This window comes from Anser brachyrhynchus, assembly GCF_964034855.1.
Source record: "Anser brachyrhynchus genome assembly, chromosome: 1".
Lineage (NCBI taxonomy): Eukaryota > Metazoa > Chordata > Aves > Anseriformes > Anatidae > Anser > Anser brachyrhynchus.
Window position 1 is genome coordinate 43,029,787 of NC_137694.1, and position 16,334 is coordinate 43,046,120.

The 16,334-nt window shown below is 38.2% G+C and overlaps 1 protein-coding gene across 7 annotated transcripts in view; it reads left to right on the top strand.

Annotated features, from left to right (window-relative positions):
• The window catches only part of PTPRQ (protein tyrosine phosphatase receptor type Q), a 138,235-nt gene that overhangs the window by 72,070 nt on the left and 49,831 nt on the right, over positions 1–16,334 (top strand). For all 7 annotated transcript variants that reach the window (XM_080584383.1, XM_080584380.1, XM_080584384.1 and 4 more), the window contains 4 exons: positions 96–247; positions 3,200–3,341; positions 5,246–5,515; positions 14,569–14,901. In XM_080584383.1, the coding sequence (XP_080440509.1) occupies positions 96–247; positions 3,200–3,341; positions 5,246–5,515; positions 14,569–14,901 (897 nt within the window). The remainder of the gene's footprint in view (positions 1–95; positions 248–3,199; positions 3,342–5,245; positions 5,516–14,568; positions 14,902–16,334) is intronic.

Below are 16,334 nucleotides of genomic sequence, written 5' to 3' on the forward strand. Positions count from 1 at the left end.
TGAAATAGTAACAAATGTTCATATGTTCTGCTGCTATGTTTGGTTTTGCCTGGTTTATTTGTAATTTGTAAGTCAAGAGCATTTCTTTTTTGCAGTGCCATTAGCTCCACCCCAGAATTTGACCATTACCAATTACACTTCAGATTCTGTGTGGCTAAAATGGGATCCAAGTCCTCAGCCAAATGGTGTTATTATGAGATATAATTTTAAGATTTATCAAAACAACACTGAAAAAATATTTTATCAGGTATGTTTGTAATATTTGTGTTTAATTTCTTTGGCAGATAAATGCTTTTTTAATGTTTTACAAACAACATTTATGACAAATACTTTAAATGTCTCTTATGCTCCTAGAATTATGGAGCTCCTATAAATTCTTTTTTGTTAAGACAGCTTACTTACCATCCCACAATGTCTATAACTCAATTTTTAAAATTAGATAGAAAAATATGTCTACATCTTAATTTGTTTTCAGCTTCTAATATTCCATTAATGATGAGCTTTATTAATCTTTAGTTCATATTTCATTGTAAGTTTGTTGTTAGAAAATGACAGAAGTGACTTGTATCTGCCTATGTGTAGCCATCTAGTATCTGTGGGCTTCCAAGATTAAAAAGGAAGGAAAGAAATTTCTTGTCATCTTGAAAAATAGTTTTAAAATGTTTAGAGGTTTGCATTTTTTGTTTGTTTGTTTGTTTGTTTTACAGAGTAACAGAATAAATTTTAACTGAAATAGAAGCTATAAAATTAGATGTAGAAATTGGTCAAGGCATTTATGTCTGGTTGCTGGCATGGCATCAAATATGTGCCATGAACTGTAAGGGCAGCAAGTGAGACCAGGATTGCATCTCAGGTTTAGAAACTAAATAGTGAGTTCTGTTCACCTGAGACATGGCTAAAAGTTACAGTGAAAAGGCATTGCTGCAGTCAGCTATGAGCTTAAGACATACAGTGTGAGGTACACTGTGATACTGTGTTGACAAACTCCCTCACCAGTTCCAGAGACTTAGCATGCAAGGGAAGTGCTTGTGCTGTTGTTAAGCTTATCCATTGCAGTAGTCATTCCCCATGAGGTGGCCTGCTGTGCAGTCTTTGCAGTCTGTTCCCCATGGTGAATGAAGGGCTGTCATGATCCAGATTCTTCCACGGTCTTTGGAGGAGGGGGGACAGAACGCAGATATGGAAGAGGAAGAGAGCTCTTTATAGAGAGCTGCCTTTGGAATCATGTTCTTTGAGAGCTCATGAAGGCCACCAAAGAAGGCCATGGTCTATCTGTGGCAGACTTAAACCAAATTAGATTACAGAAACTGGCAGCAGTATTTGAATACATCTGCTGAGCTCCAAGTTTCTTCCTGTTATATAAAGTAATGCTTCTTCATGTTATGTAATGTAGTGGCCAAGAAACTGGATTTAGATTGTGGCAGTGAGAGAGGCAGAGCAATTTATTTAGAAATATTGAAGTTAGTCACCATAATTCCCTGATGATGTGAATCCCACAAAATGCTCGCCAGGTTTTCTTGCTGAAGTTTAGCTCTCTCCCTGCTGCTATTAGAGTCCTTTCAAAACATGCACAAAATATTACTTGAATGCTCTGTGTCCCCCATAAGACTCTGTTAGAGAAGCCATTGAAGTAAGGGCTGGATAAGCAGACAGTGAAGGGGACTGAAAACTGACTGAACTGCTGGACCAGGAGGATAGGGTTCAGTGGTGCAAAGTCTAGTTGGAGGCCAGTAAGCAGAGTGCCCTAAGGGTCAGTACTGGGTTCAGTCCTGCTTATCTTCATTAATGATCTGGACGATGGGATACCCTCAGTAAATTTGTGGATGGCATGAAAGTGGATGGAATGGCTGACTCACGAGAGGGCTGTGCTGCCATCCAGAGAGTTTGACAGGGTGGAGAGGTGGCCTGACAAGGGTCTCATGAAGTTCAACATGGAGAAATGCAGAGTCCTGCACCTGGAGAGGAACAACTCTAGGCACCAGGACATTCTGGGGACCACCCACTTGCAAAGGAGCTTTACAGGAAAGGACGTAGGAGTCCTGGCAGACACCAAGTTTTACATGAGCCAGCAGTGTGCCCTTGCTGCAAAATAATCTAATGGTGGCCAAAAGTATTGCCAGCAGGTTGAGGGAGGTGATCCTTCTTGTCTGTTTGGCACTGGTGAGGCCATACCTGGAGCGTTGTGTCCAGCTCTGGGTCCCCCAGTACAAGGGAGACTTGGACTTACTGGAAAGAGTCCAGCAGAGGGCCACTAAGATGACAAAGGGACTGCAGCATTTCTCCTATGAGGAGAGGATGAGAGAGCTGGGACTCCTCAGCCTGGAGGAGTCTCACAGGGGATCTTGTCAATGTGTATAAATACCTGAGGGGAGGGTGCAAAAAGGACAGAACCAGGCTCTTATCAGTGGTGCCCAGTGCAAGGACAAGCGGCAATGGGCACAAACTGGAACACAGGAGGTTCCGTCTAAACATTAGGAAGCATGTCTTCACTGTGCAGGTGATGGAGCACTGGCACAGGCTGCCCAGGGAGGTATCTCCTTCCTTGGAGATCTTCAAAAGCTGTCTGGATATGGTCGTGGACAACCTGCTGTAGGTGGCTCTGCTTGAGCAGGGGGATTGGACGAGATGACCTCTGGAGGTCCCTTCCAACCTTAACCATTCTGTGATTCTCTGAAACACTGCTATGAGGAACCAAACTGTGGGTTTTAGCTCTTCATCAGTCCATGTGTCTGACTCAGGTAAAGTGAAGGAAATGTTGAGCTATGACCCATGACCTTTTCCATTGAAGACATGTAGTAAGAAAGCAGAAGGTGAGAGGGGGTTGATAAGGTGGTGTGGAGGTAACAAGAGTTCTCAGTATTGGTGAAAAAAAGACATACGTGGAGTTAATCTGTTCTAAAAATGCTATGTAATTATGATACCATCCTTTGGCATATCTTCCTCACAAGCTACATTGAAAGAGGGAGAGGAGAAAGGGAAGGAAGAATTTGACCCTGCATTCCTTTTAGTTGAGCTCAGGGACTACTTTGTCTGACTGAAAGCTACTGAGAGTAGAAGAGGAAAAACTATAGCTCTAAACAACCTGTAGCAAAACTATAGCAAGACTGTAGCTCTAAATCTCTTCTTTTCAGCATGTTCAAGGTGAGGCCCACAATGTTCAAAAAGATTAATTGTGTACTAATAATTTTTCCTCTTTAAGAATGTTTCAGGTTCAGACAATGAGGCAAACCTTGTTGGATTAGAACCGTTCAGCACTTACTTTATCAGTGTATCTGCATTTACCAGACTTGGGAACGGCAATCAGTTCAGTCATGCTGTCCAATTTACAACAATGGAATCAGGTTAGACGTGACTTTTTGTGAGCTGCAGTTTTGTTTGTGTAAATTTTCCTTGTATTACTGAACAGCAGCCTTCCTCTTCTCTCCAAAGAAAGCATAACGTAACACTATCTCATTGTCTTCTGCTTGTGTAGCACCAATTCCCATTCCTATTGTACCGAGTAGACTGGGTTTGATGTTGGAAGTGTAGAATTAGAAATGTCCTCATCTGAAATGAGAGGCTTATATGACTACTATAATTCTTTTAATAGCATCACAGATAAAGGGAGGAAAATTAGATAGATATCAGACTTTGCAGATCAAAGCAGTAATTCAGATCCCTGTGGAAATAACTGAAACTTTAGCAGTACCAAAAAAAATGGACAAAAGATTGGCAAATGAACTAGAAATTCTATTAAACAAATGTAATTTTTAAAAATTTTTTATTATTTATTTTAGAAAGGGTAACAAGTCTCTAATTAAATACATAATTTGTTACACGTTGTTCTTCCTTACAAGTGGGGAGGGCTGTGCAATATAACTGATCTAGTTAATTAATTACGTGGAATTTTGTCATGTGCCATGCTGTTCTACTGTACAAGTGCTGTCAAAACCAGAGGACTGGGTTTGGATAGAGGGCCATGTCTGATCTCCCAAGTTCCCTTGCACTGATAGCAAAGGAAGTAGAGAAAATATCAAAAGGTTCCAGATGGTGACTGTGATTTTTCAAGATCACACTTCCAGTGTGTATTATTTCCAGAGCTGATAAAACATCAGTTTTGGAAAAAGAAAAAATGCTGTTTATTGTAGCCAGCTGTTAGAACACCATGAAAAATCTGGACCATCACTAAACTGGTTCACGTTGGCTGTTGGATCCCTGCAGGTGGAGGCTGTGCTGCCCAAGAGCCACAGTCACCCCTCAGTTGTCTCATTCCATCACTGACAGTCCATTCCCCTGGTACTTACTTCAGGAGTGCTGGAAAGACATTGCCCATGGAAGTGTGGTCTAGCCATTTTTAATCTTTTTCTCAGATTTTGTGAAAAGACTATTCTTCAAACTGAAAAGACAATCGTTTTAAAGAGATTCATCTACCTTTGTGCAGTGATAGTTAACATGTTTCCCTTTATATCTGTTTCCTCAGTAACAGTTCTTTCACTATTTTATGGATTCCTGGACGTGTTTCAGTAGAGGAGATAGGTGGGGCCACCCCTCATTATGTATTCACTTTCTCTTAGCTGGTACAGCCAGCAATTTAGCCTTTTCTGAGATACAATTCATTGTTCTATTTAATCAGTTGTTCACATGTAAATGCTCTATTTTAAGCATGAGTTTAATATTTGATACCTTTTATTCAATTTTTATAAGCATTTAAAATTTCTCCTACTAGAACCAGCAAGGAGGTGGGGAGCAATAAGGTAATAGCATTGATATGGAAGCTCTGAAGCCTGCATAGTGACTTATATGCAGGTCATGCCTGAGCTGAAAGGACAGAGAGAGCTGATTCAGTGTCTAAAAGAAACAGAGCTAAGAGACAAAAGAAATTTCTGCTGTTGATGCTATTGTGGAGTGTATGAGTTTCACACTACTGTGTATGTTCTACTACATTTTGATTACAAAAACGTAGGGAAATACAAGATGAGAAAATAAAACTGGAGTACACAACAAGGAAAAAGACAGATAGATGGCCTCTTCTGTGTCAAGTACTTGCGTCACTCATGTTCATGCTGTTCAGAAATGAACCATATAATAAGGACAAAGACATATTTTTGTTCTTTCAACACATTTTTATTACAATATCTATTTGTCTGCCTCTGGAACGTTTAACCCTGTCTTTGATATTATGGCTGCTTCTCCAATGATATTGTTCTGTGAGTACAATTTCAATTGTGTGGGAATACTAACCTCTGGTGTATGTGTATCTTTTAAGTCCCAGATGTTGTCCAGAATGTTCGCTGTATTGCAATGAGTTGGCAATCGATCCTAGTGCAATGGGACCCCCCTGCTTCATCCAACGGTGTGATTACTCATTACATCGTAACAGTTGAAGGAAGTTCTACAAATTTTTCATCTTATGATACGCTGCATATTTTTAGAAATCTGCTTTCTAATATTTCTTACCATTTTAAAATAAAAGCTGCAACATCTGCTGGTGATGGTGAAGAACAGATATGTAATGCCAGTACACTTCCAGAAAGAGGTAACAGATTACTGAAGCTAATTCTTTTGTTTAATTTAAGTGATAACCAAGAGGCAAGCAGGCCCAAAATACCTGCTTCACTACAGGCAGCTAAATCCTTCTCTTTTTTTCTTTTTTTTTTTTTTTTTTCTAAACTTGATTCTAATAGTGGAAGGGAAGAAACAGGGCTTCCTCTTTCTCCTTTTTTAGAATACAGTGGGTCCCATCCTTTCTGGCTTATTGGAGATTTATGAACTCTATCTGGGTCATCTTTCCTCTTGTTAGCTCAGAAACTTCTGTCCATTGACAGGGTTCAAAATCTTTTTTTGAAGGAAGTGTTTTTAAATATTAGAGATAACCACGCTTATATCTTACAGCAGTAGCTGGAAATATGTACTGAGGTTAACTGCTGCACTGAACATGGATGCGTGTGAGCATGCACCTAAGAACACTTCTGAATTGCAGTTGTATCTCTCCACCCTTTGGATGGTGAAAAGTCAGTCCTGACTGAGAGCTACAGTAAGACTGAAACTGGGGATGGGTGCCCAGACTGGCAAACCAATGCCTGATTAAAACTGGACTCGTCCAAAACCAGAAAGTTTTGGAGACAGGTTTATAGGAGGCATTTTACCCTCTGGTACAGATGAGAACAGGAGGCTTCCTGGGTTGCCTACTTCATGGAAAGTGGAGAAAGGCTGCTGGTAGTGTCAAAGAAGCCTGGCACCTGTGAAAGTTAGTTGTTGCAATTTCTGAGGAATTTGGGGTTGGATGTTAATTAGTGCTTGAGGAAAGCCTGGAAAAACTGTGGAAGTGGTATTAGCCATGAGATTGAAAGACAAACTACTAGCCTGTTGTGGTCTACATTATGTAGAGTTGTACTAGCAGGAGAAAATAAAACAAAAACAAACAGACTTTATTTTCTAACAATACGTGGCTGATGTATCTTATCACTAAGAGTTGCCTGAGTGAAGGGTTTATACTACAACCCGTCTTTTGTTTTTTTGGTTTTTTTTTGGTACATACACTGCACAAACTCTTTCTTGCTGTTTTAGTATTTGTCTTACAGGTTGTTGCTTAGTCATATTTACAGCAAACTAGTTATTATTAGGACATTTCCTTTACTGTGTGTTTGCATGAATTGTTTTGTGGTGACTGGCTACTAGGAATTGGAGATTCATGGTTGGGAATGGAAACAGTTTTATAGCTGTTGTCAGCTTCTTATTTATGGTGGTCTAAGATTAGTCACAGAATATGTAGCCAGCACTGAGTCACTGACAATGCATTTATTTCTGACATAAAGTGAAATCGAATTTGGCTCAGTGTCTCACTGCATAGTGTTTGACCTTTGCATTCTTACCAAGATTATTTGACTTCTTTTTTTTTTTTAGGTAATTTTGTTCATAACTGGGTAAAATTAAACATGAATCATAAAGATTAAATTTATGAGGAGATTAGTAGTATTTTGTGTCTAATCTAGCTCCATTGTCATGGTAAACCACTTCTGCCAGGCTGCAGCATGTTACAAAAACTGTCAACTTTGTAGTGGTAATGTTACTTTGTGTTTAAAAATATCATGCGATATTTGAAAGACAATATAGCAAGCACACATGCAAAAATGATTTGGAAAGTTATGACTGAATAGCTACCCTTGGATTATTTTCAAGAAAATGCATACATTAAAATTAAATTTCATTAGGGTTGAGTGAATTTTTAGAAGGGAAAAAGATCCATAAATTGTTAGGATAGTTCTCAGAAAGACAGTAAAGCTGTGCAGCTTCAGGTAACTCAGAAGTCTGGGGCTAGTGTAATAGCCATTCAGTTAAGAATAAAAGTAAAAGAATTAAAAGCCGCTTGGAGGGTTCAAAGTATAAATAACCAAAAGAAAACTGCAGCTGCTGTCAATTTTTTAAAATTTAGATATTTCTTGTACTTCTTATTATTCTCTGAAAATATTAACTGTATTGATCATAAAATTAACATGTGCAGAGTAATTTTTCTCTCATTACTACTGGTCCTATTTAATATTATGACTGAACACAGAATCTTGGAACAGGTTGAGGACCACATTGTACTATGGTTACAGTCCTTACTATTTGTTTTCTGCTAAACAGAGATTCATTCATAACTTCCATTTAAATGAAATATTTCTAGGAAATTGTCCATGAAACTTTTTTTAATTTAATCTGAGCTTAATTTTGCTGGCCTATGCTAAGTTGTAGCTGTACACAGACGTATGCTTTGTGGATGAAAAAGAGGAGTGCCTGAAAGGGTTGGTAATAGGAAAGTTTCTTAGGTCTTCTGGTGTGGAGCTGGCAAAATATCATCATTTGTTGTTACTTGTGCTAAAACATGTTTATTCTCTGAATAAGTGAACCTATAAAGATTCTGGTTTTGTACCTCTGAGTTGGAGGTGCCTACTAGGAAATGTGGTCACCTTTGTCATTTAGGCTTGTGAGGAACACAAAATGTAGCATGGGCTTAAAACCTTCTTCATACGCAAATAAATGGTTTGTTTCTACCACCATATATTCTTTTCATAGGACATGGCAGCTCTAGGAGCTGGGGTTGCATGAATTTCTTCATTAACTTGTAAAGAGAACTACAGATGCCCATAATGCAGTGAAAGAATCGTTTAAGTCAGTACCTTAAAGCAGTCCTGAGGGTCCCAAGCATGATGTGGAAGTGCAGTGTTTTGGCCTGGTTATCCAGAGGAATCACTTGTTGCAGAGCCCCAGTATGGAAAATGGAAGAACTTTGTTCCATATCACTACTACAGATAAGAGAAGTATGTTTCACATGTTCAAAAAGTGCTATAAGCTCACATTTCCAATATGTATTAAAGCAGAAGCATCACAAAAACATGGGGTGAATCATGACTAAGAATCTTTGAAACACTTCTTTCCAAGATGACTGAAACTGCTTTCTTTTCCAGATGTCTACTTTCCTAATAGTGTGGATCTTTTTTTAGATTTTCTCATTAGTTGATATCTCCAAATGTAAGTTAATGGCTTTGATGTTGATGGCAGGTCTTCACTAGACAAATGAAGTGATCAGTTGGTGGCTGCTAATGAAATTGCATTGATGTTATTTTTATAAGAAGTTGGATAAGAATAGAGGAATCATATAGTGTAGGATGAAAGAACTTTTTTTGTAAAGACTAGGTCAACTCAGAACATAAAAGAAATGGTGGCAAGATATACATACAAAGCTGATGTTGAAAGCATTTTGAGGTCAAATACGTTGTTTACTGAAAAGTAGACAGTAGTCCAGTTTGTTGGTAAGCTTGGCATTCTTGATTTAAGACTCAAGAATATTGATAGTTATTCACTACTTTTCTAAGCTTAGTTTCAAGGTGTGCATTTATCCTTAGATATGTAAGACTTGATCTTTCATTTCTTAGACCCCACAGTTAGATACTGAATTTTCTAATGTGCTAGGGACTCAGAGGTCTAGTTCAAGGAGGCTTTTTTAAGACGTGTTCTCAACTGTGCAATTTCCTTTAAAGCATGTCTGATAGTATCAGTCCCAAGTCATGGGAAAAATAGTCTACAGTTTTTTACATTTTTATGTTAGTAAAATCATCTGGGACCTATTTGCAATGTCCTTGTTCATACCAAGCAGAACTTTATCTCACAAGGAGTTAGCAGTCCATACTAGAGTAGTATTTAGTATCATCAGGGATATCAGCTTAACCCAGGAAACTCCTTTGGGTAACAAAGCTTTCAAAAATTAATAGAGATAAGCAATATGGAATATTAATCTGCTTTTCCAATACCTCAATTTTCTGAATATTATTTCATTGTGTGCCCACTGCTATCTGTTCTACTTTGTTCTTCACTTTCCTCCTGTTGATACTCTTAATACCACCCAACAGACTTCTAGGCTGCCGCTGTTCTTTTAATCCAAACTCCAGCTACAAGCAGCTGTTCTGTAGGCAGAGTTTTTTTATTAACTTCGTTAGGAACTATGCCATATCATATTACTGTCTTCTGTTCCCGGCCCGCGCAGCTGTAGTCATTGCTTTCCACAGAAGTCTTTATGGAAAGCCGTAACTGCTCTCTTTTCTCAGTAGATTTTTTTCTGTGTCCTTTGCTGCCCTTAGGTTATCTTTGCATTGCAAATAAGATTTTTTCTACCAAGTGTTTCTGTTGCTTTAAACTAGTTCCACTGGCCCAGTTCAACTTACCTGAGTCTTCTTTGTACAGTCAGGTGCCTTTTCTACCAGGAATTTCCTTTCATTTAGGTTCTCAAATAAAAAGTTAATCTCAGAGCAGTCTGCCAACTTTGGAAGGGCTGATTAGCATTGCAGCCAGACGAGCATAGGGAACTGGGGCCAAGATCTGTGAAAGTAACTTATATTTAGGTGCTTAACTTCCTGTCAACTTCAGTAGGAGTTCAGGCACGTAAATAGGTTTTAGGAGCTTAAAATCCCATGTGGATCTGGCTCCGGGCACTTTTCCTTGGAGTTTGGCCATCATGTGAACAATGGTGGATGAACCTGAAAACACCTAATTCCTCCTCCTATCCAGAAACGGAATTACCAGCATTTCACAGCCAGCCTCTCCGCCGGCGTCCTGGCTGGCTTTCAGAAGCTGAATTAAAAGCTATTAAATTGAAAACTATAGAGTACATTGCACCAAAAATTACAGACTTTGAAAACCTCCTTACACCCAAAGGTAAATGAATTATAGCAAATGCAATATAATTGGATAGGGAAAGACTGTTGGCTGAATGATGACGAACTTAAGGGATCCTACCCATGATTCCCAGGGAATTTAAATATGTGATTAGCACTAGAATTCCCACAAAGTAATCAGGATACAGACACAGACAATTTGTGACCTAGACCACCCCAAGCACATCTTTTCAGGGTTTTTTTCTTTAAATGCACCTTTCTGGAAGTCAGGAAGAATAATAGTTTCTTTTAGGCTTGTAACAATGTGGGAGTATCTTAGAGCAGATAGATAAGTCTTTGTTATAGTTCCAATTTAATCTGAAAGAATAATTCACAGATACAATTTTTGGCTTCAGTTGCTTTTAGTGTGAACAGTGATCACTTCATCATAGTTGAGTCATGTTTAGAAAATTTAAACAAGCTGCATGATTACTCTAGGAAGCATGGAATGGTTTGTTCAAATCAGTACCATCTGTGGAGGGAAGAAGTTGGGGGAATTTTAGTCATTCCTGAGGAATGGAAATCTGATTCTCCATGCTGGAGTAATTGTAATCCTCTTTGTATCTGTAACCCAATAGCATAGTTGTCTTGAAATTGTCTCGTCGAACACAGTCATCAAGTGCAAAAGAGACTGTGCCACTGGGTGTCACTGCTCCTCACTGTGGCCCTCACAGCACCCTTGTGATTTACTCCAGATTCAGATCTCAGCTTTTCATTTGCTCTAACAAAGATCACATTTACAATTCATTTTTCCATTCAAGAAATGAGATAAAATGAACTAGATTTTAAGCTGATTTTAAGGCTCTGATTCCCTTTTAAAAATCTGTCTAGGTGCTGGCACAGAAAAATTTCCTGTGTCTTCTACTGAGTAGGTTTTTTGTAGGTTAGAAATAGTTTGCATATATGTGTCTTAGTAAACCGGGGAAAAAAAAAAGTGACATAAAATAGAAATAAATGCTTTTGTATGTAAGAAGTCTGTCTAATATATCTGTTGTGTTTATACCTGCAATCTTATCTTTCAAAATGGTGGGTTTGCTGTAGTATTACTCACTGGGGTAATCACAGAGATTATCTCCAGTCTTGTGAGAAGAATTTTTATGGGATCCCCCTGTAGTTAGTGGGAAAAAGGACCCTTCTCTAGGTAACAAATGGAAAGAGAAACAGTTTTTCTTCCCTTCCTTTCTTTCCCCTACTCTCTGGGAGTTTGTCTCTTCCCACCAGGTACATGGAGAGCTCGAAGAGGCTGGCATTATTAGACCGTAGTGGTGTGTGAGAACCCACAAATCACAGCCACTGTTATTTTTCCTGAAACAATTTGTAGTTCTGTCAAACAGCCAAGCATCTTTTCTGCCTTTACTACAGCATCGTTAGTTCTCAGGTCTTTAAAATAGCATCAACCCTGTTGAAACTGGGAGACCAGAATACTCTCCTTGAGAAGGAAAGCCCACGATGCTGGCTAGCATGCGACTTCTACCAGCAACTCACATCTTCAACCTGTCTAGTTTTAGATGCACAGAGACTGCAGTTGTGCCAGATGTGGATCTACCAGCTGTACATTGGGAATGGGTATATATTTCCACCTTCCTTTTGGCACCCAACAATTGAGCAGTTGCTATGTACTTTGTCCCAAACCCCTGTTTCTAAGTTTTCCCTTTATTATATTCAGACAGACACTTGTGGTTCTGGTTTTCTACCAGAATCCTTGATTATGGTAAGATCTATGTTGCTTTTTAAAACCTGCTCTGCTTAAAATGTTGTGATGAAGAGGCATCAGAATATATTGAATCATTTTCCCTATCCCCAGGCAGAAAGCTTTAAGCTCCATGTAGGGTGCTTTTTCAGTATTTAATCCTGTCTTCCATTTAAATGGGAGTCTTGTTCAATAATCAGTTTTCAGCAGATGGAAGTTAATGGTGATAGACTAAGAGGCATTAGGGCCTGTTGTTTTGATCTCCATGTTGCTTCCTTTCACATTTTTATTCCAAGCCATCCAATGATAGGTGTTCCCATCAAAGCAGAAACTCCTAGTCACGTGCCCAGGATGGTTAGGTCATATTCCATAAAAAAAAAACAAAAAGAGTAATCTCTTCTGACTGAGGAGGAGGATGAAATTTTCTTAAATTATCTTAGTTTGGATCTGATCTGATGTCTTTGGAATTGCTGACTCTTGATTTTTGACTTCCTGGAATGTATAGCATTGGGTCTTAAAACTACTTTATTTTAATTCAAGTTCAGGGTAAGACTTGGTGATAACTTTTATTTCAGTCAAACGGCTTTATCCATTCTATCTCAAATTTTATCACCATCATAATGGAGTGTGTACGATTAATATTCTTTGCAGTATCTGAACAGATATTAACAGTCTATATTCTAATAGAGTACATGATTTTTTTAAAGAAGAATACAGAATTTTCATAAAAATTATTGAAGATTTCTGTGTCTTTATCTTCCAGCAACTAGTGGATAAACTAAACCTTTCCATGTAATTTGCATAAGTAGCAAATACAGTTTATAGAACTATTAAGAAAATACTTCAGTGCTTATGTCTCTTCCAAAGTGAATAAATTGAATATTACCTCTCCAAAATTGTGATCAAGCAAGACAGTTTCTACCTGGTTTGTTTTTATTTACTACTTCCTGTACTTTTCTTCTCTTCATGGTAATAACAACAGAGCAAAACAATTTTGATTTTGATATTATAGAGTACTATGATGAAAGTTGGCACTGACAGAGACTTTTTTTGACAGTTAGCTTTTGGTCTGTGTCTACTTAGTAGGCTGCTCAGTAGGCTGGGAGCGTATGGGGCTACTGTGTGCTGTGACAGAGGAAGTCCCCACGGCTCCTGTGTCTGACCTCTGTCCTGCAGGCTCCACCTTCTTTGGGCTCGTTTGAAAGGGTTTGGATTTCTCAACTTTTTCGTTGTTAGAGCTTGGTTTGACTCTGAATCTACATCTCTTTCTTGTTAAATATTCACATTTAATGAAGAGGCTTCAGCTTGTTACATTATGATGTTTTATGAACAAATTGTTGCAGATGAAAGCTGAGCTCAGACACTACCATAAGGCTGAAAAAAAAAAAAAGCTTTTCTCTTTCTTCCCCAGTAACATTGGCTTGGGATCCTTTTATTCTTTATGTAAGCCTTGGGGCTTCTTCAGTTTCAGTTTGAGGATATATCATGTGTTTCCTTTTACCAGCGATACTTCTTCCCCCAAAAAGGCTAAAGCACTCTTTAAAGCTAAGTGCACAAAATGATTTCTGAGCTGATTTCTCTGCACAGTTTTTGCCATAGAGTATTAGTATTATCTTACAGAGGGTCTTAGAGATAATATTAGCTTACTGTATGACTATTTGATATAGCACAAAACCATATGTTGCATCCAGTCTGCAAGAGCTGAGAGTACACTGTTGTCTTAATATAGATATGGATGAATGTGTGTGTGTATCTATGCCCTACTTCTGTCTCCACACACATGAATATAAATCTGTGCTTACCCATGTATACATATGCATTTAAATACACGGAGGCAAACTTTATGGGAAGTTTCTTTTTTTTGCCTTGTATTGCCATGTTATTTAATTGTTCCTTTTTTTTTTTGTTTGTTTTGTTTTGTTTTGTTTTTGATTTGTAGTTTACTGAACAGCTTGTAAAACAGCTACGTTATGTATGTATTGATACTTTTCATTCAGAAGGTGAAACAGGACACAAAATTAAACCTGGAGGTGTTGTTTGAGGATTTCATGTTACAAAGAGAGAGGGTTACAAATGAGTATTTCTAAGTGAGAGGTGAGGAATCTCAGTTAGCAAGAGCAGTAAGAGATGCTGTGGGTAGGTCAAAAATAACTTCGCTTGATGCTCCCTTCCCAAGTTGAGACATAACCCCAAACGTAGTAACAGCAATGTCACACCTCTCAAAGCTTGCCTTGTATGCCACATTTAAAAGTATTTGCCTTTTTCAAAAGCTATTATACATGTTTCCCACCTATATATGTTTGGTGTAGGTTACACCGATGGAATTGCTCCATATTAACTATAGGAACTTGAATTTGGTTCATCAGATGTGCTTATTAAAATATTTTAAAAACACTGGTTAAAAGGGTTATAGTTGCAAAAAATTTCATTCAAATGAAGATACCATATAATCATAGAATATTCTGAGTTGGAAGGAAACCACAAGGATCATTGAGTCCAAATCCTGGCTCTACATAGGACCACCAAAAATCAGACCCGATGTCTGAGAGCCTTGTCCAAGCACTGCTTGAACTCCAGCAGCTCGGTGCCATGGCCATTTCTCTGGGGATCCTGTTCCAGACCATACTCTTAGTGGAGAAACTTTTCCTAACATCCAGCCTGAACCTCCCCTGCCCCTGTTGTATATCTTACACATGTTTTAATTTGCAGTTCCTAGTGCTCCCAGGGATATTGTTTTTTCCAATGTGCAATCAACAAGTGTGACCTTGAACTGGAGATCACCGAAACCTATCTTTGGCTACTTTCAAAACTACAAGATTACCACACAGCTACAGTCCATCCACTGCAGTGACTGGGAAATTAAGGAATGTATTGAATATGAGATGCATCAATATTTATATGAAAATGTGGTGGATGACAAGATAGAAGAGACTGTGTATGGACTAAAAAAATACAGGTGGTACAGATTTGCAGTTGCTGCCAGTACAAATGTTGGTTATGGCAGTTCTTCACCTTGGATTTCTACGCAAACACTTCCTGGCTGTAAGTAAGGATGTTTGTCATATGTCATATTGCTATTACAATGTGTATAACAATGTGGTCATCTAAATAATCAGGAACACTTAGTAGAAGTTATTTCTTCATAGACCTATAATATTGGTTTTATTGTAACTCTTCAAGTACAAAATATGATATAAATCATTTGGTAGGTATGTACTCTTCACACTACTTCAGATTTTAATACCTTTTATTTGCTATACTATATATACTGTTTGCTCAACAACAATTTAATTTCTCAGCCCTAGTCTGCCTCTAGAGTTGGTAAATCTGAATTTTGTCTACTTTGGGTTGATATGCTGTTTTCAATTCATCGTCGTATGTGGGGCGTGTCAATGAAAAGTAGTCTTTATTTTTCTTTTTAATTCTTTGACTAAAAACCTGTTCTCTAATGTAGTAACGCTTTTCTGAAGTTCTGCTGTACATTCCTGTCAGTGGAACATAAAGAATATTTTCAGAGAAATTAAGATTTCTTTTCAATACCATTATTTACCTAATGAGATTGCAGATCAGAGTAGCCATGTAATGTCTATGGGGCTGACATGCCTCAGCTGAGGTTTAAGTTTCCAAAGAGCAGTTAATTGTCACAGATATGTTGTCACTACATATTTGAGAGAAAAGGACATGAAACATAAATTATTTAGGCAGTTGAGGCATGGGGCAATTAGGCATGGGGACATATAACCTTTCCTACCAGTCCACAGCCTGCCTAGGTCAGAGCACATTTGAGATCTGGCCTTTGGTCTGTGTGGAGCAAAAGAGATCCACCATGAGTGGCCCGACTAAATCACTGCTCCTTCGCTCCATTCCTCTTTTACTTAGTAATCTTAGTAGAGACCAATGAATTAAATAGCTGTGTATCAAGGACAATTCAGTGGTCTACCAACTTACTTTGTTCTGTTCATGTTTTAACAATCATGTGATGTGAGTGCAGAAATCTTTTTTATTTGTTCCTCATGGTATCTGTGCACTCTCTGTGCAGTAACATTGTCTTTAAATACCTCTGTCATTGAATACCTCAAAATTTTTCTGCCAGGTAAAGAAAATTGTCATCTTCATTTGCAGATGAGAAACTGCAATAGAGAAATTCTAAGCCCAAACATACAAAGAGATTTAGACACTGTGAAAGTGAACTTCACAACAACCCATTTTTCATATAGAGCACAGAAGCAGTCCTTTGGACTGAAAAGTACTGGAATCAGCAATGGAGTCGTTCTCATGTGCGCTGACTCTTTGTCCAGTGTTTTTTGGAGGGATGTGAATAAATACAATATTATAAATGAAAGTAAAAAAAAAAAAAAAAACTCCAGATGGAGCAAAAAATAGCTAACAGAAGCTGTGCAACTTGTGAGCTAGCAGTTCTGAGAGATTTTGTACTATTAGATAGATAGATCTCAGCTGCTGAGATGTCCTGGAAT